The sequence below is a fragment of the Carcharodon carcharias genome, chromosome 10 (assembly GCF_017639515.1).
Source record: "Carcharodon carcharias isolate sCarCar2 chromosome 10, sCarCar2.pri, whole genome shotgun sequence".
NCBI classification, from domain to species: domain Eukaryota; kingdom Metazoa; phylum Chordata; class Chondrichthyes; order Lamniformes; family Lamnidae; genus Carcharodon; species Carcharodon carcharias.
This window is the reverse complement of record NC_054476.1, coordinates 59,495,961-59,519,826: the sequence shown is the minus strand read 5'-3', so window position 1 is coordinate 59,519,826 and position 23,866 is coordinate 59,495,961. Positions and strand designations below refer to the sequence as shown.

Sequence of the window (23,866 nt, the reverse complement as noted above, 5' to 3'; positions counted from 1 at the left end):
CTCGGGATCCCATCCCCCTGCCAATCTAGTTTAAACCCCCACCCCCTACTCCAACAGCACTGGCAAACCTCTCTGCGAGGATATTTGTCTCAGTCCTGTTCAGCTGACGACCGTCCCGCTTGTACAGGTCCCACCTCCCCCAGAACCGGTCCCAATGTCTCAGAAATCTGATGCCCTCCCTCCTACACCAGCTTTCCAGCCACCGGTTTATTCACTCAGTTCTCCTATTTCTATACTCACTGGCAAATGGGACTGGGAGTGATCTTGAGATTACTGCTTTAGAGGTCCTGCTTTTCAATCTCCTCCCTAGCTCCCTTGTTTAATGTTCATCTTTAGTCCAATACAGTTATTGAGTGGATTTAAATTTAAAAACAAGGTTTGTAAGTCTTTCAGGACCTCATCCCCATTTCTACCTAAGTCATTGGTACCAATGTGGGCCATGACCTCTGGCTGATCACCCTCCTCCAGAAAAATGCCCTGCAGCCGCTCCATGACATCCTTGACCCTGGCACCAGGGAGGTAATGTACCATCCTGGGGTTACACCTACTGCCACTGAAATGCCTGTCTGTTCCCTAACTAACAAATCCCCTACTACTACTACTGCTGTTCCCCTTCTCTTCCTCCCCTCCTGTACACCAGTGCTGCCTGTGGTGCCACAAACCTGGCTCTGACTGCACTTCTCCTTAGAACCAACGTCCTCACGGTATCCAAAACAGAAAACCGATTGGTGACCGGGACCCCAGGGAACTCCTGCGCCACCTACCTAATTTTCTTGGACTGCTTGGTGGTCACCCATTTCCTTTCTGTCTCCAGGCTCCTAAGCTGCAGTGTGACCACCTCTCTGAATATGCTCTCCAGATAGCTCTCGGCCTCGTAGATGTGCTACAGTGACTCAAGCCGCCACTTAAGCTCCGAAACCCAGAGCTCAAGGTTCTGCAGCTGGTGACACTTCCTACACGTGGTTGTCTAGGACACTGGTCACGTCCACAACTTCCCACATATTACGAGATGTGCATTCCACATGACTGAGTTGTCCTGCCATGGCTACAATTTACTCCCCTTATTTTACTTATGCAGCTTTATTTTACCTGACCTTGACTTAACTTCATTTCCCTATAGCTTGTGTTTCTCACTTAAATATACGTAACCCCTACTTTCAAAAATGAATGTGTTTTTCTAATTCTCAGCTACTTGATGGCATTCCCTAATAGCACTTTCTCACCAACCAATGAACTTAGGTTTCTCCTGTGATGTTATCTGCTAGATGCTGCTGACTTCTTATCCCAGGGTCCTCCTCTTGCTCTCTCTTCTAGGTGCTGCTGACTGCCTGTCCCAGGGTCCTCCTCTCACACTCTCCTCTCCTTGCAGTCCCTGCTCTCGTCCAAACAGGTTGCAAGAACCTTGTGGCTGTTGGACAAATGGAAGAACTGAGAATCCTCCAATGGTACCTTGTGGATCCACATGTCTGCCTCACTCATATTCATGCCCTCTTGACCAATTCTGAAGTGTTTAATCTAAGAAGCAGGATTAACTCCCTCCCTGATGCATTGCGGTGTCTGAAGCTAAGACTTCAACTCAACTATTCAAGCTGTGAACACTTTTTGCAGATGTGGTTGCTGTGGTGTCCACCACTTCCCACATGTTACAGCTGCAACACATCAGCTTCCCTGCCTTCTCTATTGTATTTTAATAAAATAATTAGGTTGCAACCATTTTTTTTAGTGTAATTTTTTAACCTGTATTTGTTATTACTGGAAATAGCATGTGATGGGGTAGAGTTAAAACATGTCACACAGGGTTAAGATCATTTGTGGCTAGTTATTTTATGTAGAGCGAAACTCTACTGAAGAATATGAAGAGGGGTCACTTCAAAAGCACTGTTCTTCAGAAGTACTCTGTGACACAATACTGTTTAGGTGTTGTTCTGTTCAATTAATCCAGATTGGCTCTTTGATTACAGACAGTCAGCTTGAGATCTCCATAGTTTATTGGAAGTAGCAATTGTATTTGGGCTGAGAAAGATACCAAGTAATTAATAGGCTGTGAATGGTTATTAAGTTAACTTAATTATGAAAGATGTGGCTGTCAATTGCATTTTTAAAAAATCAGTGTAGCTTCAAAGGGACTTAAGAACATTTCTATCAGTCGGCTGTTAACCTAGATTTACTTTCAGGTTTCCAAACAGCAGCAGAAGGGTTCTGTATCTTCAGTTTATGCTACCCAACAGCAGAGCTAAACCAGGTTGAAGCTACAGCAAGTAAAACTCTGTTTTGAAGTCTATGTTAAAAGAGAATTTGAATGGTAGTTTTTTTTAATTTTATGCATTAAGATGAATAGTGAAGTGCATGAAACTATTTTATACTACATACTAGGAACAAAGGAATAAGAATGTGCCATTCAGCCTGTCAAGCCTAACAACAATCTATCATCTATAACCTTTTCAGGGACAAGTTCTTGATTTTTACTATTATTTTCATGAAAAAATGCTCCCCAATTTCACTACTAAATAGCCTAGTTCTAATTTTAAGAAGATGCCCTCTTGTTCTGGATTTCCACCAGAAGAAATAGTTTCACTGTATCTTCACTTATTGAATCCTTGAATAATTTTAAAACTTCAATTCAATCCGTTCTAAATTCAAGGAATTAGAAAACGTGTTTTCACTAACAGTTCACTTCAAGCACTGATAAAACGTCGATGAATCTGTGCTGTACCCTTTCTAAGGCCTAATTATTGTTCCTAAGCTTCAGTGCCTGAAACTGAACGCAGTACTCTAGATGGAGTCTGACCAACTTTGTACAACTGAAACATCACTTACTCAATTCTGTATACCTGTCCCTTTGAGATAAAAGGTAACATTCCATTAGTTTTTCCATTAATCTTTGTACCCATGCACCAGCTTTTAGTGATTTGTGTACCTGGACATGTAAATTTCTTTGCTGCTTCACTATTCTGAGTTTATCACTATTGAGAAAATATTCTGATTTGTCCTTCTTAGATCCAAACTCCCCTGATCGAACACAGTTTTGCCCACTCACTTAAGCTGCCTATATAACCTCCAGCTCCCAGTCACACCTAACAATGTCAAATGCAAACATGGGTATACAACTCTCCATTTCTTCATGCAAATCATTAGTATTTATCATGAAAAGCTGAGGTTTCAGTACAGATCCCTAGGGATTGCCACTAATCATATTCTGCTAATCCGAATGTTCATTTATTTAGGCTATTTGTTAGACCACCAAGCCAAACATGCTCTTAAGTTTCCCCTTGCCCCAGCCTTGAACTTGCAACATTCTCTAGTTTCTCTCTTAGAACAATCAGTATTTATGTGGCACCTTTAAAGCAAACTTTGACACCGAATCACATGAGATATTAGGACAGCTGGCCAAAAGTTTTGTCACAGAGGTAAGTTTAAAGGAGCCCTTTAAAGGAGAAGTAGTAGGGAGGAAATCCAGAGCTTAGGGCCAAGACAGCTAAAGGCATGGGGAGGTCAAGGTGCCAGAATTAGAGACGTGCATATATCTTGGCGAATTGTGGGCTGGAAAGGTCACAGAGATGGGGTGGGCCACACCATGAGGGGGACTTGAAAATAAGGATGAGAATTTTTAAATCAAGGTGTTGTTTGACTGGGAACCAATGTAGGTCAACAAGCACAGGAGTGATGGGTGATCATGACTTTGAGCAGCTAAGGACATGGGAAGCAGGATTTTGGATGACCTTAAGTTTACAGAGGAGAGAATGTGGGTGGCCAGCCAGGGGCCCATTGGAATAATCAATTTTAGAAGTAAAAAGGCACAGATAAGGGTTTCAGCAGCAAATGAGCTGAGATTGGGCAGAGTCAGGTGAGGTTATGAAGGAAATGGGTGGTCTTATTAATGTTGTGCTTAAGTGGCTAGAAACTCATTTTGTGTCAAATATGATAACAAGGTTGTGAACAGTCTGGTTCAGCCTCAGACAGTTGCTCAAAAAAGGGACCGAGTTGGCAGCTAGGGAATGGGGTTTGTAGCAAATAACAAAGACAATGACTTCATTCTTGTTCATATTTAACTGGAGGTAATTTCTACTCATCCAGCACTGGATATCAGACAGACAGACATTTATAATTCAGTGACAATAGAGAGTGAAGAAAGATGGTGATGAGGCACAGCTTGGTCCACATATTTGAAGGCTGGTGCTGTTTTTTTGGATGGTGTCGCCGAGGGCTAGCATGCAAATAAGAGAATAACAAAGGTGGACCCTCAGGGGACACCAGAGCTAACAATGCGGGAGCAGGAAGAGAAACCATTTCAGTTGATTCTCTGGCTATGATTAGAAAGATAAGAATGGAATCAGAGTGTGTTGTCTCACCCAGCTGGACAATGGTGGAGAGGCATTGGAGGAGGATGGTGTGGTCAACCATGTCAAAAGCTGCAGAGAGGTTGAGGAGAAGATGGAGGATGGAGAGAGAGTTTATCTTGTCACAGTCACACAGGATACAATTTGTGGCTTTGATAGAGCTGTTTTGGTACAATGATGGGATAGGAATGTGATTCTAGGGATTCCAGAAAAGATGGACATACTTTTGAGAGGTGGCAACATGTTCAAGGACTTTGGAAAGGAAAGGGAGTTTGGGAAATGGAGCAGTAGATTGCAATAGTGATAGGATCAAGGGTTGGTTTCTTTGAGGAGAGGAGCGGTAATGGCAGGTGTGAAGGAGAGGGGAACATTAGCTGAAGAAAAAGAATTGTTAACAGTATCAGTTAACGTGGGAGCTAGGAGAGGAAGTTGGCTGGTTAACAGTTTAATGGGAATATGGTCAAAGGAGCAGGAGGTGAGTCTCATGGACAAAATGAGCTCAGAGATGGCATGAGAAGAGATAGGAGAGAAATCAGAGAATGATGCAAGTTCAGGGTTAGGGCAGGGGGAAAGCTTTCGAGCAATTTTATTTGTGGGTTTGGGGAAGGGAGGAAAATGGTGAAGGCAGCTGAGATGGTTCAACATTAGTGACAAATGTTATACAGATGCATATATTATCAAATTATTTATAGTTTGGAAATTGTAATATTTAAATGTAAGATAAATGAAATAACACCAAGTATGAAGGGCTGGCAGACAGGGCTAGGGTTATTCCAGTTCAAAGAGAGGCCTATGTTATGTTAGTGGAGACATAATGTAAGGTGTTAAAAATTACACAATGCGAGCCTTGTTAACAATCCTTTGAGGAGACAGTCTGCAAGGGATTAAATTATTTATGTAATTCCAGAAAAGGTTTGAAGGCCACTGGTATACAAGGGAGGGTTTTAAAGTGTCCATATACTTTTCAGGTCAAAGAAGAGGTTAAAGTTAAAGGTAAATAATTTGCATTTCTATCTGGAGACAGACCATGTGTCTTATGTTGCCATGGAGATGGGTGTGGGGGTTAGGAAGTTCCTTTTGTTTTGGTATGCTTCAGCTGTATTGGTCAGTGTGTCTGGAGCAGCTTGGAGAAGACAGAGCTGGAATCTGCAGCAGCCAAATCAAGGAATGGAGGGCCATCAGGAACCAGAGGCGTTTCTGATTTGGAGTCACTAAGCAAGGATGTGAGCAAGGCCCATGCTCAGGTTGGGGAAATTCGAATGTGGGAGCTGTTGAAGTAGGGCTGGAGGATGTGTCTAACCAGATATTAGTGGGAGAATCCCTAAAAATACCCCTCACCTTGGAAGATAATTGGGAAACTAAGGAGAATCAGAGTGAATCCCTGGGATCTGTGACACGCCTTGGTTTTGTTCCAGTTGAATTGAATGAACCCTTAAGAACCTCAAATACAAAAAAGGAAAGGTAAAAACCTCAAAATGTAAAAAGGAAATTGAAAGTTGAATGAGGAGCGTTCTTTACAAGATTTTGGTTTAAACTATAAGTTCCTATGAGATATAGTGTTTAAGTTAAAAGTGCTTTTCCTTCTCCTTTTGTCAATAAAAACTATTTCCCTTTAAAATGTGAAATCTTGTTGCGTTGTCTTTAGTTGATGACTTGGAACTCGCATTTCCCTTTAAACCATTAATGTCTCTACAGAGATCGTAATGCAAAGAAATCAATGAGCCCCTTGGACTTATTGTTGGAGAAGAGAGTGGAGGAGATAGGGGAGAAGAATTCAAGAAAATGGTTTACAGTGGAAAAAAGAAGCCGGTGTTATCTTTACATTTCAGAATGTTACTGGAATACTAATAGTTTTAGCAGACATGTATGGGACCTCATAGTGCTTTATGTGGTCTAGCATATCTGGTGGGGGGGAATGGTTCTCCATCAAATTACCACCTGATCTCTAACTTCCCTTTCCTCTCCAAACTCTTTGAACTTGTTGTTGCTTCCCAAATCTATGCTCATGTTTCCTGGAATTTAATGTTTGAATCCCTCCAAACACATTTCCAAACCACCACAGACCCAAAAGACACTTTTCAAAGTTGCAAATGACATTCTATATCACTGTGAAAAATAATTTTCCTCATCCCTTCAACACGATTGACTACACCATCTTATTCCAATATTTCTCTGCCATTATCTAGCTGGATGAGACGGCACTGGCCTCATTCCATTCTTATCTATTCAGTCATAGCCAGAGAATCAGAGACAACGGCCTCTCTTCCTACTCCATACAGTTACCTCTGGTGTCCTTGAAGGATCTATCCTTGGCTCCCTCCTATTTCTCATCTATATCTGTCCCTCGGTCACATTATTCAAAAACTCAGTCTGTTTCAATGTGTATCCCGATGACACCCAACTGTATCTCACCACCACCATGCCTCTTGATCCCTCCACTGTCACTAAATTGTTACAGCATCCAGTACTGATGAGCAGAAATTTCCTCCAATTAAGTATTGGAAAAACTGAAGACATCGTCTTTGGTCTCCATTTCATACTCTCTTCCCTCGCTACCAACTCCATTTCTTTGCATGGTGTCATAATCATCTGCTTCATGCATTTTAAAGGTGTAACATTTAATTGTGGTAATGTAACTTTCAGGTTGAAGATTAAGTGCTAAATGTATGATAAATAGAAACACTTGGTTAAGAAACTGGTATGAATCTAATGGAAATGCATATCAAACAAGCTTGGGTTCATTACATTTTAAGGTAACTCATGTTATCTTACAAGCTCAGAGGTAGAAGCGAGAAATGTAAGCAATGGATGATCTATCATTCAATATTGTGGCAGAGCCACCCTACACTTATCTCAGTAAATTATTTAAACTATTCATGTAGGTCTAAGATAAAAAGCTGGGATTAGTTTGTAATCCTGGGGGTTCCTTAATAGTTCACAGAAAGTTTGGAGAGAGAGCAATCATATCCATTAGCAATATAAATTAATTACATGGGTTACAAAATCAAAGAGTTGTGTTGAAGGTAAAAAGATAAAGAGCTTACATTTCTGTTTGGAACATTCCAAGTATGACATGTTTTCATGGAGGTGGGCTGTGGGAGTTAGAAGGTTCCTTTGTTTAATTTATCTGGGTGTTTTACGCAGAATGTAGTTGCAGATTTAGTCTTATGTACATTGCAGCTCAGTTTGGAATTAGCGAGGCGAAAGAAGCTGGAAGACTTGCTTAGCTTGGAGCTAGAGGAATACATCTTCAGTTACCCTCGTAGTGAAAACCAGCAGTTAGGCTTCACTGCATTCTCCAAGCTAAGTTTGAGCTGAGAATTCTATAGTCATGAGATTTTGAAGAGAAATCAGAGGATCACTTAGCCAACAGCTAATAAAAGGATCCCCATTATATTTCATACCTGGAGAATCGCTGGAACATCAAGGGGAAATAAAAGTGAATTTTGAAGGGCTGTGGCATACTTTTGCGTTGGTCCCTGGAAAAGTGAAGGAACCTTCAAGATTTTGTAAGATAAGGGAACTCTTGGTGGGAAGCAGAAGTGTTCTTATGCATGAGTTTATTAACTATAGTGATAGTAGTGTTGGCTTTGTTTAACTTCTCTTTGAGCGTTAACAGATCCTATCAGGATCATAACAATGGCAGAATGTTTGACCCCAAGATGAGCTTCCAATCACATATCCCTGCCATCAGTAATATTGCCCATTTCCATTTCTTTAACATTGCTAGACTCTGACCCTGCCTTAGCCCATCCGCTGCTGAAACCTCATCAATGCAGTTTTACCTCTAGATTTGACAATGTACCATGTTCTACCCTGTGTACACTTGAAGTCATCTAAAGCTTTGATGTCTGTGCCTTAAGTGCACCAAAAACTGTTCACCCATCACCCCTGTGCTGGCTGACCTAGACTGACTCTCATTTAAGCAACAACTTGATCTTGAAATACTCATCCTTGTATTTAAATACCACCACGGAGTCCTCCCTACCTCCATAATCTCCTCCAGCCTCATATTCCATCTTAAGCATCTGATTTTAATTGCTCATTTATTCACTGATTTTAATCACTAATAGCCATGCCTTCAGCTGTCAAGGCTCTAGCTCTTAAAGTTCCTCCCTAAACCTCACCTCCTCTCTGCGATCCCTAAAATTTACTTCTTATAACCAAGCTTTCAGTCATCTGCCCTAAAATCTCTTTATTTGGCTCAGTGTGAAATTTGAATTTGTCACGGTCCCCTGAAGTGCCTTGGAATGTTTTATTACACTAAACACACTATGAGCTGTAACTTCCAAGTTTCAGGGCAGTGTAACTGTGGAGTACCTGGAAGATGCGCTGGGGAACCACCACCATTGCACCCCACCCTGCCACTCTGGAAGTTCCAAGGTAAGGATTGCACGGCTGGGAAGCACTAACTTCTCATGGGTAATTGCCCTAAATTGGCATCCATCTGAAAACTGTGATTTAAATCACAAACTTCGAATGGTTCCAACTGTGTTACATCAATAGCTACCCAGAAAAAGTTAGAAGAATTAAAACCATTTCTAGCTTCTGGGTAACTATTGTACAGACCCACACCAACTCCCCCCATGGAACACCCCCCCACCTCCAAACCCCCTGGTGACTACCCCTACCCCTGACTGCTCCTCTCCCACAGGACTTCCCCAATCCACCTTTGCAGGACTCCACCACCATTAGCTCCCCTGTCCCATGGGATCTCCCCCAACACCCGACTAATACTCCCCCAGGTCCAGCCTGACTTAACACCCCCCATCTGTGTGACACAGCCCCCATCCTAGACTGGCTGACCACAATCCCACCCACACACCCCCACCCCCCACCCCCGACTGGCCAATCCCCGCCCCCCCACACCCACACCCGCCACACAACTGTCCAAAGCCCCACCCGCCTCACACCCCCCCCACCCCTGCGAATGACAGACCCACCCCACCCCGCCACCACAAGACTGGCTGACCCCAACCACTGCCACTGTCCCCACCGAGATTGGCCGACCTCCATGACATTGACCAGCTAGAAGAAATATCTGGTCATCAAGCTCAAATTATTGACAGTGCATGAGGTAGCTCCATCCCCAAATCAAGTGATGAAGGTAATAATGGTTGACAATCGACACTTTTGGATCTTGTGTGTAATGATCCATTGCTGAAACTATTGGCTAGCTAATGAAAATGTCAAGGCTAAGATTAGTGAATTAAAACAACTCTCTGTCATTGGATATAGTTTACTCTTTTTAGTTGAAGTTATTTGTTATTTTCAATTTTTAAGCACTATGCATTAAATTCCCATGTTATGTATAATTGCTTAATTCAAATTATTGAATAATTCAAAATTCTAATGCAAAAAACAATGTTGAAATATCTGGAATAGATTGTAATTTGTTCCTTAATAATACTTAGAAAGTTAAAAGGATACTCAACTGTATAATTATAGACATTGTAAATAGTATGCACCACAAGTAAGATTTTGAAGAAACATAAAAAATGATATGTCACCATTAAATTAAAGATGCTTGTATGTTTACCACTAATTCAAAGAAATGGATGCTATAGAGCCCTGAGACACTGGTTTTCTCCTATTTACAATCCCACTTACCCCTGTCATATATTATCGCCAACCAGAAGTCAATCTAGTAGCAAATTGAATGTCCTACAGAAAACTAAGGCCAGAATTTAATGACCCCTCCCACCTGCAGGATTTTCCGGTCGAAGTCTATGGACCTTTGGATGGCTTGCTGCATTTTACGGCCCGGCCCCTCCACGATAGTGCCGCAAAATTCCACCCCAAGTCCTCATTACCACTAAAACAATGTAAAGAGGCCTATTTACACATTAAAGCTCACCGTACAGTGAGAGAACTTCGCTTTGCTGCACTTTTGTAACATAAAAATGCCTAAAATATATAACGACGAGTATTGAGTTGAGTGTGCTAGTTCTCCCCATTGTCCTGGATTTCATGTGAACTTGTGCAGTGCAGGTGAATGATTTCTTACTTTGGTTCCTACTGCAGACACCAAGGGAAATGAAGTTGTGTTCTTAATCGAGTTCTGCTTTATTGCCAATAGTTTTCAACCATTACAATCTCTGTCGCACTGCAGCTTGAAGCAATGTTATTAAGGACACAGTTGATCAATACATGAAAAGGAAAATGACATGCACTGATTTTACAATGTACAGTGATGCCAATTCTTTAAGAATGACATATACCATCTCACTGCTTCAAGCATTCCCAGGGTGCAATGAAGTATGGAGGTCCACTTAATATTGGAGCACTAATTCAAACATGGCATTTTTCATTGGATGCAAAGAAATTAAAATGATTTTCATGGTACCTGCATTCGGTGCATTGCACTTATATGGGCCCACAAGTATCAATATTTCCTGCTTTAGGCCACGGCCTGCAGTCATTCCTGATACAAAACTAGCTCCTAATGGAGCACGCCTCTGACAAAAGGAACAGACTGTTCTGGAGAACTTGGAAGGACCCGAGGTGTGCAGCTTATTTCCCAAATGCCATCTTTGAGTCTATCTGCAAGAATTCCCAAAGCCTGAATACCTCCTATCTAGTAGAATGATACTGGCAAACTTACATGACTTACTGCTGAGTCCCTTCATAACCTCCAAGTCCAACATTATACAGTTTCCCTACACCTGGGTATCCAGATTGGGAGTCAAACAAAAGTAGTCAGGATATGGAGTGTATCCTTGTGTCTTATTTGCATGCTATATCTGGGCTTATGCCTACCATTAGTACAGCCTGGACTGAGGGTGCTCCATAAACCTCAGATTAATGTAAAAAGATAGATACTCAGTTATAAATCTGCCCCTTTTTGTGACCTTTGTATCCATGAAATGGATGTTCCTTGGGGTGGGGACAAGGTTTGGAAAATCAGTCTCCAAATCACAGCACGGCTATCTGTTATCTCCAAAGATCTAAAATCCATGTACTGAATAATGTTGCGGGAACAGGTAGAATTTGAACTGTTTCTTATTTAAGTAATACTAACAGCTTGCCTACAGCATTGCTCAAGGTGAATCAGAATATACTAACTTAGGATGTCTGAGGTGTGATGACTAAAATGTGACCAGTATGATGCTCACAGAAAACTCAGCTTCTGTGTAAGGCCTTTAATGTATTACAGATACATTGTGCTAATTCAAGATAAATTGTGCTAACTCATGCAATCTCATGTTACATAATGCAGATTAAAAATTATGCAAGCTGATCAAGGTCCTGGTTCTTTTTGGACAATGTCAGTTATGCACTTGCCCTGCATCAAGGCTGTAAGATGGAATTTAAGGGTATTATCTTTTTATTACGTTATTGCGCTCTATTGTGATGCCTGATTACTCACCATCAGCATCTCACTTGTGAGGGAATTCACAAGGTCCGAGACTGAGGAGCGAGGTTCTGTTCTCCTGTCAGAGTCATCCTGAGGGACCTGCCCTTGCACTGGGGTTGTATTTACTGGTTTATTTCCAGTGGGTAACCTGCAAATAGAAATAGCAATTAATAATCTGACCACACAGCCAATGTCACCAGGATGATAACTGTGGGCAGTTCCATTAGCAAAGGAAACTGGATCCTTTTTTTTCCCTAGCCCAACTAGGCTGTGAAAGCTGCAAAAGATTACATGCTCCCCAGTGAATATGCTTCAAAAATGCTCCGTTTTCTCAAAATAGTCCACAAGGTTCTTAAAATCACAAATTAATTTAGATGTTAATCAATTAACGATGACAATTTAACTAATTATGCATTATTGTCATATCATTAATTTACATAGATACATGGTAAATATTACAGAAAAGGATGGAATATGGAAAACAGACTGAAGAAAGATAGTTTTATTTTTCTATTGTGCATATAAGTGAACTACATCATCCATAATGTAACTAGTGGTGAATTTGAGGTCCATGCCTTAGGCAATGATGGTTTATGACAACAATCCTGTGATGCGCAGTTTATGAAAATTGCATTATAGATGTTGAAATTATATGAATCCGAAGTCTCAGAGATTTTCTTCCATGAGCAAACTACAACTAATCTGACCATGCTGCTACCAAACACTGAATTGTACCAAACAGAAGGAACGTAACATTAATCATTTGAAGGAAACAAAATAGGACTCTACAACTCTATGCAGTGTAGTGTAGAAGTCTGAATGTTCAAATAAAGTTGTAACAGCACACAGAAAGAGACAAATAAATGGGTGATATAATTGCATAATTACATGAAATAAGCACATTAATAATACTGTAATGGGGTTTTTAATAAAGATTCTGTGAGCCCTATATGTTGAGTGATAGATGGAAACTTGATTTAGTTTGTGTTGTATTTCTTAACTTTGTGGAGTTAGAGGAAATCACAGAATGATGTGTACAGTGAACAACTGATTGTTGCTTAGCAGATAAAGCTTGTCGATAGAGGAGACTAAGTTCCACTTTATAACACAGCTGATAAGTCTTCAGATCTCAAGTTGTACCCAAGGTCTTTACACTGCAATGCATTACATGAGAATAAAACAATCTGTATTATGGGTGGCTATTAGAGATAAGTGCCAACTTTTATGAGGAAATCTGAACAAATTTGAATTGTTAAAATGGGCCAATCTGGTGCTGGGTATGCATGTGGTTCACTGGCAGTTTCTTGGTTGATAATTCTTAGTTTTTGGCACTTTCTTGGTAGATATAGTTAATAATAAAAATACAAAAGGATACTAAAACAAAAAGAGCTGCAGCTTCCAACTAGCATTGCAAAGTGCTGGCCCACGGGAATTAGAAGAATAGGTCTGGCGGGAGGTGGTTTGGAGGTCCAGGGTCAGGGTGGGGGGGTGGGAGGGGAGGAGGGCTGAGTTCCCGGGGGGGGGTGGGGGGGGGTGTCGGAGATCCAGAGGGGAGGTCCAAGGTCTTGGGGAGAGTGTGCGGTGGAGGTAGTCAGAGGTCTGGGGAGGTGGGGGGCGGGCGCAGATCAGAGGTCCAGGGTGCGAAGTCTGAAGTTGGGGGGGTAATGGGGGATAGGTGGGGGTGGGGTCCAAGGTTCAGGAGGGTTTGGTGGCCGGGTAGGGGGGGCGGAGGGGGTCTGAGGTCCGTGTGGGAGTGGGTGGCTGTGGGCAGTGGTGGGGGTGGAGGGATTCAGAGGTTAGGTGGGGAGGGGGCTCTGGGGTTGGGGTCTGAGGTCGGGGTGGTGGGGGAATCAGAGGATGGGGGATTAGGAGATCAGAGGTTGGGAGGGGTGTGGGATCAGAAACTGGTGTGGGTGGGGAGGATCGGTGGTTAGGGGGTTGGGGATCAGGGGTCACGGGTCGGAGAATTGGACGTTGGGGAGGTTGGGTGGGGGAGTCCTGTGGGGTTGGTCTGGGTCTTTACAACAGGCGCTCAGAAGCTAGAAGAGGTTTTAATTCTTTGAACATTTTCTGAGTAACCTTTGGTGTAACCCTGTCGGAAGCATCCGAAGTTTGTGATTTTAATTGAATTTTCGGATGGTTCCCAGTGCAGCGCAATTGTCCAGAGGAAGTGTGCACTTCTGGGCAATTGCTGTGCAACCCTTACCTGGGAACCTCCGAATGGGATTCGGGGCACCCCCAAAATCCGAGATGGGGATTTCGGAAGTTATGGCCCATTATAAACAACCAGATCAAAAATTAATTAAATCAATATTTCCTTGTAGAATGTTAGGTGAGTATTGTGACTGACAAGTTAGAGCAGTTCAGCTTCTGCAAGGCAAAGATAACTTGCAGAAAACCTGCTACACTGATGTGTCACTAATACTTAACTATGTTATCAACCAACTATGCAGCCAGAACTGAATGTGCTTTCTGTAGGATATTGCCATTCTACAAGCAGTTTTTGTTTTGCTTGATTAGTTATAAACCTTGCCACCTAGCAAAGGGGCTGCTAAAGACAGTAATGCGATGAAGAGATACAGCAAGCATGCTTGATAAAATCTTTGATTTGGAATTAACCAGGTGACTAAGCAGAATGAAGTAATGATAGCTTCAAGCAAGCTTGCTCAGCATTAAGGTAGGCTTCAGTTATTTCTAAAATGATCTTACATTACAAAAAATTGACTCTCTTTGATAATTCATTAAAAACTGAAGAAAATTATTCTATTTCTTTAAAACTGGTTACTATAATTTATAATACAAAATTATAAATTATTGCAATTGAATGTTACCTTATCACACCTGTTCACCTTAAAGGGTTACACACCACAAAATAATATAGCATGGATTTTAACTTAATACATCACAAGAACATGGCCTGTTTAGATTTGATGCATGGTTTATGTCCCATATGATTTTGGCTCTATTGAAGTCAATTGGGCATCCAATCTGAACACGCTTCCATTCTCCCCACATGTTAGGGTGAGATGGGGGGATTATATTTCATTCTGTGTATTTGAGTAGAAGTACGTAAGAGATACACTTCATAAACATAGCGACAGCGACATATTTTGCAACAAGATTCCTACAGGTGACACATGCATTAACTATACAAGTAATAATTAGACCTCCTTTATTGATTCAGTTGGCAAATGCATTGTGTAGTGGAACTGATCCATAAAGATAAAGAAAACTGCAGATTTCATCCTCAGTGAGTGCAACATTAGCTGTTCTCAGCAGTGCTGTAACTGGCCTCGATGTCTTGGGGGTGGAAAAGAAAAATATCTCTTTGCAGTTTCCATTCTTGATCTTCATTTGGACGTATGTCAGATGAGACAGAGTAGATCCAGTAGTAATACCGTATTGATCTGCTATCCAGGATTGAATTACGCTGGGCTTCATTTTAACTCCTTGTGGAAATGTGACAAAGTGAACAGCTGGCCAATCCAAGAGCAGCAGCAGGCAGGCTCGGCAGATTTTAATGGTCAAGCCTCGTAAGCACGCTGCTTGTCAACTTTCCCACCACATTAGTCATTTTCTGCACTAGCCACCCTTGTGGGCTCTGGGCAACATGGACAGCTATACATAAACTGGTGCTAAATTAGGAATTGATTCATGCAATACCAAAAACTAATTTTAAATAAAATTATGATGGCCATAAAACAGGAGAAATTTTCATTCATTCGTTTGAGTTAAGGTCTAAGAGTGTGTTAACCCACTATGTCACCTTGTCCACCCTCCCAACTGATTACATTTCTAACAATTTGTTTTTTTCTTTTATGCCAGGCATATAGTTACTTGGTGATCATTAATCTTGGACACTGAAAGCAGAGCAAAAGTTGTAGCTTTTCGTCAGCATTTTATGCTTCATCTGCTAAATGTGCCTTTACATCCCTCTATTCACAACACCTCAAGGTGGAATTGTTAAAATTATTAAAAGACCATGAGCTGAGATGAACAATGTCATCATCATGACAGTAATGTCACAGGCAAGCAGCTCAGCAATTTAATCTTAGTGCAAGTGACACCACAGTTTTGCATGTTTTTATAAATATTGGTTAAAAAAATCTTTCCCAGAAATTGGACCAGGATAACAATGGTCTTTTATAGACTTCTATAAGAAGGTTATTATTGTGGATAGTTTTCACTCTGCTAAATAGAGATTGGACATGTTTTAGAATATACAGGCTTCAGTTTTAAGTAGCGTGAGTGGCAGGAGATGTACTGTAATTGACCTGTTTCCAGTCACAAACAGCAATCTATCATGGCAGTCAATGGAGTCATTGACCTCAGTTGTACCTGTGAGAAGATCTGATTCCCCTTATGTCCTAGAGTGGACACTCACTTCCTAATATCTACTCACAGAACAGTGCAACCTAGAGGATATAATGATGTATCCTCTGATATAAAACACCAGATTGTATCTTCTGTATGTAACCCCACATGAAATTCTCCAAAATTTGACGCTGGACAAGAAAACGTAAAAGAAAAAGATAAGATTAGGTAAATGCAAAATATTAACTTGCTATGCTTCACAGGCATATTAACAGAGTTGTCAGTGAAATAAAGTTGCTTAACATGACTCAGTCCTTATTGAAACTTAATCACCATCTCATTGATCAAAATAATGAACAAACTATGTTTCACAATTTCATTAGATTTCCTTGTTTGACGAAAACGAAATAACTCCCGACCACACCTTGCATCCTAACCTTGCAGCTTTTCACAGAATCAAGGTTCTTGTACAGTCTTGTAGTGGGTGGACTAGTTTGATCCATGGGATTGCATAAGTCACTTGCTCACCTTTGATAGCTCACCTTTGCTTCTAAGACCATAAATTGATCTCAACATATGCCTAGTTTCTTCAAAGTTTACAGTCCAGATTAAGTAACTTAAACATCTGGAACTGGAACTATTTCCAGAAATCTGTTGCTTACCATTAATTGGCAAAGATGGCTCTAGTCTATTGTAACTTTGCTTTCCAGCCAAACATCCTTAAGCATGATGACATTTCTCTACAAGTACTGAACATATATTTCAGGCATGAATGATAATTAAGCTCAAGAATAAAATGTTTTAAAACATCACAGTCTGCACTACCAGACTGATAGATTGACATGAGAAAACGCTGCAAGTGCCTTTTGCTTAGTTATGACTGGATTTAGCTCCCACATTCATTTTTATTCTATTTGTGGTGACTTGTGAGCAATTCAAATGCCTGGATAAAATTATCAATGGCATAAAATTAATCTCTTCTTTAAAATTTGATTTAATAAGACAGTGGCCCCCAAGTTCCATAACTTCACTTATAAGACTCCCTGTGGATGTCTATTTCTCTACCTGATGGCGGTTGTGGCAACAGTCTCTATCCTTCTCTTGGCCTCAAATTCACCTGATCCTCCTCCTCTTGTGCTGTACTCCTCTCATTTTTGCTGCTCTTCCAATTTGTGTTGCTCTAATTATTTCTCAAGCTAAAACATTGACTCTTAACTGAAACTCACTCCTTTACCTGAAATTCCCTTTTTTTCATGACTTATTGCATTATTCCAATCTTTGCCTCTGCTGAGCTGTTTGACCATTTCTGTTCTGTTCACCTTCAAATAAAGTTTTGACTTACCTTTCTCACCTGAATAAATCAGTATCCCAGTTAACTGTCACATATGGTTATACATTTAAGCCTACAACAGATATTTCTTTGGATTCTAAGCCGTAAGTCATTCCCATAAGTAGATCCCATGCTCCTAGGATGCTGGAGTTGACTTGCACTGGCCAACTTTATACAATTGTAGATGTAAACAATGTGTCTCCCTTGACATATGAACTAAGTATTATACCTTTTACGTACACCCAACATGCATAGCTTATTTTTTTTTTATAAACAGAACAAGAATAGCCTTAGTGAGGTGAGATCAGATGTGCTTCAAGTTGTGTCATTGCTTGGACAGTAAGTGAACATACAGAGCAACATGATTAGTGAAAATAATCAATGAGAATCCCCATGTAATACAAAACAATGAAGGTACTGCACATTCCCACATCAACCAGGTGTTTTGCTCAACTTAAAACAAACTTCTAGCTATACTCCTGCATCCTAACCTCCTGAACGTTGATAAAAGCTTATTTTGTATCTTTCTGTTCAAATAGTTAATTACCAGGGAGTTGGTTAACTCGACTAACCTAGTTATTTGTCCCACTTTTTATCAGTCTCCCTGTTCACAAGCAGGAGGGGGATAACTAAAGCCAGACTAAACCCTCCCCAGCACTGTGACTAAGTACCTTCCAACAGAATCAGTAATCAACAAACACCTCAATCTGAGAAAGACTATGCAATTACTTATTTGCCTTTTAAGGAACAATGCTCAGGCTCAATGTATCAACTTTTTCTTTCCCATTTTTATCATTTGTTTTAAACTTGTGTGAATACACTCTGCTTTAAAAGTCCAAACAGTAGCAATATTATTTCCCAAATTTTCTCTGTGGAAAAATCCCAAAATATTCTCCCTCCTCAATGAATGATTTTGAAGATGTTTTGTAGGGTTGCCAGAGTTCATACTATACTTGGTCATTTGTGATTATTGGGGATGATTTTTCCCTCATCCTTTGTTGATTCCAATTGCTGTTCCAGTTTGTGACTCAAAATTGGATCTGCTGCTCTGTACTAGCAAGTAGAAAATTCCACTTAAGACTTATACAAAGGTGTTGCAAAATGAAAGGCATTGGTTTTGATTTTTAACCCTTGCCAGGCCAGGTTCAGCGGTGTGCAAGTGCAAAAATAGCACCACCAGCCTGCATGCCAATACCCTCTCTGAATCCTACCCTCAGGTCATTTTAACAGAGACAGATCGAGGGGTGGGTAGCAGGGAGGACACTAGGGCTACACACCTGCATGCAGCGAGTAGCTGATCCAGGTAAAGGCCAATTAAATGAGGCTGACAGATTTTCCAGTTGGCTTCCAGGTTCCAGCTAGCAGCAGAGGTCAGTTTAGTTGCCTGGAGGCAGCCTCCCAGCTTCAGGTTCCCCTCCCACATTCGTGGCCTGCCTCCAAAAGCTATTTTTTGCTTTAAATTTTAAAATGTTGGAGAGAGGGTTCTTTCATTTTGAAGTGCCCTCTTCCTCATGTACCTCCAATTGCTGCCTGCTGCTCCTTTCAATCTGGAAAGCCTCTGATTGACCCTTCATTTTGGGGAGCCTGCCCACCATCCTCATTTGGCTCTGGCCATTAATTGGCTACCCTGGGGAAACTCACCATGAGTGACAGTGCAAGCTTCTAACCTACTTTTGAACAACAGCCTGATTAGTGATAGATTCCTTCCATAGATATGATAGTCAGGATAGTCAGTGACTTAATGAAATATAGGTATTGTTGACAAAAAGAGACATGTCTAAGCTTTTTTCCTTGCATTCATCAGGACACTTGCAAGAATACCAATAAAAGGAGGAAAACAACAATTTATACAGTATGTGAAGAAAGTGCTGATTCGTTGGCAAGTGGCATTGCCAGGGAGAAAGCACCACTCATGGTGACTGACAGTTAACTGCCAAGTATTGTTTGAAATTCAAGTTAGGCAGCTTGACCCTGATTGGTCAAGGCAATAGCCTGAGGAATGATTCAGTGAATGGCTGTCACTTATTTTGTTTAGCTGAAACAGGCGCAATGTATGAACATGTTCTTTCTGTCTGCAAAGTGCAGGGCCCTGTATATTAATATATGTAGCTTCCAGTAGACTCAAGTGTGCCACACTGTGAGCCCAAATGACAATCTTAAATTGGTTTTCAGCGTAATTCTTAGCACATTGAGGATTAGTAAGCAAATGCTGTCCAATTGCAGACCACCCCGGACATACATATTAGTAAACTTGACAAAAGGATGGGAATAGTCATCCTTAACAAGTGTGTTCATCTCTAATGAAGTCTGTCTTTTGCACATATTACACAGTAGGTGTATGGATAGATGTTATTACATTAATATCTGACATTAATTGCTACTCAGCTGGCAGTTTCACACTTAAAGGCCATAGAATGACTTGTGCTCAAGCTGCAAAATTGTCATAGTAGGCAACAGGGAGTATTCATCTGAGATTGAGTTTGAGCAGTATTATTGGCATGAAGCAGAGACCACCGTACTCTGCATCGAGATGCACAATCAATGGCCTGGGAATACTTGATACAAACACTGGAGCCTGGATCTTCATGCCTCTGTCTGTATTGTAACAGAGCTGGGGAGGGGGAAGGGTAGTTAAAAATATTGGGCAGGACTCAATTCTGAGATTCCTGTCCTCATTCCCATTTTGTCGAAATGTTATGGCCCCAGTACAAGGGTGCAGGTAGCGAGCCTGCCCTCATCAACCCCGCCCTTGCCTACTCCAATGTGGGAGTTGTCATTTCAGACCCCCCGCAATTTAGATGCAGTCGGGCAGGCTTTGACAGGAGACATGGTTCACAGCTCCTCAGAAGAGTCATAAACCTAAGGGGATGCCTAGTCTGGAGTTGGATACCTTTCGGTAAATTTAAAATGTGTTGCAAATTTTACATGTTATAATTAGATGATGTATGATAATTTATGTTTTAAGGCAATGATTGATGATAGAGTTTTTTTCTTAAAAGGTAGATGACTATTAAATTAACCAGCATTGTGCAAGTGTTCACATACATTAGATTACTTTATTTGGCAGATAAAGGGCTGTCCTGCGTTCAACATAATTGAGAATCTAAGTTAAGTGTGTCATATGGACACTGTGCTTTCATCTTCAGATTGATTTAAAGTCCTGAGATCTGTCGAGCCTTTGAAGTATTCTTCCAGTGTCCAATATGGGCAGAATGCATGAGCCCTGTAATAACAACTGGAAGTCTCTGAAATGCTCATAAAACTAATAAACAAACATTCAAAAAACACTTCAAAGAAATATGTATCTCAGAAGCTTATACGGCTATCAATTAAACACAGCAATTCATACTCGCAGTGAAAAAAAAAGTTTTAATTCATTGTACAGGCTCTAAAACTGAATACATCGAAATCTTTGAAGCAGGCTCACCAGACGGTTGACTTCTTTGCTTGACAGTTTGGCCATCTGTTCAGCCTGCTTCAAAGGAATATATTCAGCCTTGGAGCCTTTGTTGACACAGCTGTACAATGGAATGCCATGATAAATATTCAGCTAATCTGCAAACCCACTAATGGATTTAACTCTGTAGGGGGTTATTTATGCAGCTGTGAAGACTATTTTAGTTTTAGTTGATTGACAGCTTTATGAGCTTGTAATAACTTTTTGGGCTGGATTTTATGGGGCACCGTATTCCCCGCTTTGACTAAAAAAAAAATCTGTAGATAACAAGCCCACCCACTAAAAGTCTGCTACCCTGCAGCCATTTAACCCTGAAAACAGGGTTAATTGTCTAAGTTCGTAAAATAGGGATAAGTCAGGGTTATGGGGAAGGTGCTAGGAAGACCATGCACTGCATTTTATGACCCCTCTACCTTCAAACACACTGGGCGGTGGGCGGGGGGGGGGGGGGGGGGGGGGGGCAGCTGTAAAGTCTAGCTCTTTCTTTGAAGTAGTTTTCAATGTTTGTGTGTTTATTTGGACAAGGTTAAGTGGTGTTGAGAGAATTAAAGCTTCTTTTCCTATGGGAGTATGAATGGCTGTGTTTGATTGACAGTTTTATGAGCAGTTGAGAGAATTTTTTAAATGTTGAATGGATGTATATTTATTTTGAAAGTTGTCAGTCTTATTATAGGGCCCATTGGTTTTGTACCCAGTAGATACTGGAAGAGTGTAGGGGTGTATAGAGTTGCTTAGGGAGTTCAAAAGGGGCATGGGTGGCATGGAGGGGGCATGAGTAGTATGAAGGAGACATGGGGTATGGGTGGGGGTTTAGGGGGTGAGGAATATGGGGCCTAAGAACCATGATGAGAACTGGGCTGATGACCCAGCGATAAAGGCCTTCTAACCTGCCCACTTTGGCATTTGCCCACCTGTATTGCTACCATGGGCCTTCTTCGGCAGGATAAAAATACAGCGGGCAGCCAATGCGACAACAGAGGCCTGATCATGGAGTTGGGATTGCAATGAAAGCTGCAATTGTAAGAGGGATAAAATCAGCTCCATTTATTTTCCTGCATGTCACACGTACATAGCAACATTTATATCACATTTGCTTTTGTTGGTTGCAATAAAATTCAAAATGGGGAAGGTGCAACAAACCTAGATTGTGCATTTTGTAAAATCATTGCTTTCTTTGAATGTGGACACATTATCTCAAAATTTATAAAAGTAATCAGTTTCTTTGGGTGTTTTATTTACCCTTGCCCAAACTTCCTTCCCCAAAACTCTGAAGATTCCAGATTCTTGCTAGGGTACAATAGACTGCAGTGCTTGTAGTCTTCTAGTACCTCATCCAAATGGCTATTCTTCAAGAATCGGTCCAGAAAGTGATATTGGCAGGTCATTTGGAAGCAGAATCATTGCAGCTGAGCCTAAACCAGTCCTTCCTGATTAGTGAATGGGAGCATGACATCAGCTCAACTGGTAAAAGCAGTAACAACAGAGGCCTGATCGCAGAGTTGGGGAATTGCAGACTCCCGACTTCCCCCTCAAAGATAAAAATACAGCCCCAGGAATATATTCTCTTCTCCAACACTGTCGGCCATCACCTTGATGGACATAACAAAATTCACCAAATGAAGCAAAACAAAACATACTGTTTTGGATTACAATGAAAGCAACATCAGGCAGTCGCTGATTCATGCAGGCCATCTTTGATTCCTGGTATATGTCAGCTTTTTAGGCCGCAAGGTGGGGTGCAGTCAGTCTGAGTATCTTATAATGGGGAGGGAAAAATTAGGCAGGATTTGCAGCCTTGACCAGTGATTTGTGCTGCAAAATACACGTATGTGGTTCTCAGTTCAGGATAGGTTTGGATTTGACTGTGGTAGCCCTTGGGTTATACAGCCTGCTGATGCTGACTTTAGTTTTACACATGAAGCACAACCACATGGGTTGCCTTCAGGACTGGAAGAGAGAAGAAAATGGCAAGAAGTAAAAAAACACAACAAAATTGCACTATTTTTCAAAATGAAACACTTCGGCCTTTAACCACGTGAAAGTTTCAAAGCCGAAAGTCATTTCTAGAAATGCTCCCCAACCTCTGTGGTGCTAACAGTTCCCACACAAAAATCATCTTGATTTCTGCTTCGGTGCAGAATTTGCAGACTGTACGCTGAATGCGTACTGTATGATCAGATGAAATATGACAAAAACTCTATAGCATATTACTACAATGGATCTTGACATTATACTTCAGATGACAAACTTTTTACAGGTGCCAAATAATGTTAAACCTTTTACCCCAAAAACTGAAACCTATATACATTTTCTACTATGTATATTTCCTGAAACAAACAATGAGACTTTGTTTACTTAATAGTTAGGTCATGCAGCCTGAAAAAGACACAGGCCTACCACTGCATAATATTACTTGGAGAGGATATGCATCAGATGACATGAAGACACCTGAGTGAAAGGATTTTTTTCATATGGACCAAGGACAGAATATCCATGAACTGAATATGACTTTTAAGACAGTCCAAATAAAACCTAACACTTAAAAAAAGGGAGTATACACTTACAATCCATTGAGACGTTGGCTATACCAGCAACATTAAGCACGATGACATTATCAGCTTTCAAAACCATACTAACACTAGTCCACAGGCTCACACGATACCATGCAGCTCTATCACAAAAATATCTCCCCAAAACTAATGCAAATTATCAGTGAAAACACAGTGAGAATTTTATATCATATAGAGTTCTGACAGATTTACCTGTTCTGAAGTAATTTTTAAGAGTAATTGCAGCAAGAAAATACAGTTTGAAAAAATGTATTACAATACTTAGACAACATTTCTTGATTTGAGCAGGAGTTTGCTTCATATTTGCTAATTGCAGTTTAACTTTCAGAAACCTTCAATAATCCCGATCTTCTTATAGCTTGGATAAATTACATGCAGTTACCTTACTGTGAGTAGAAGCTGTCAATACCAGTACCCAATACTTCTGGCCCATTTCTATCAGGAGTCTTTGCGTTCCCATAAACAAACATGCTAAGGGGATGGGAGAACCACATTATTCAG

The 23,866-nt window shown here is 40.9% G+C and overlaps 1 protein-coding gene across 1 annotated transcript in view; it reads right to left on the bottom strand.

Annotated features, from left to right (window-relative positions):
* Positions 1 to 23,866, bottom strand: part of syt7a (synaptotagmin VIIa) — a 715,758-nt gene that overhangs the window by 98,734 nt on the left and 593,158 nt on the right. Inside the window, exon 9 of the mRNA XM_041196517.1 lies at positions 11,707 to 11,842. Within this exon, the coding sequence (XP_041052451.1) occupies positions 11,707 to 11,842 (136 nt within the window). The remainder of the gene's footprint in view (positions 1 to 11,706; positions 11,843 to 23,866) is intronic.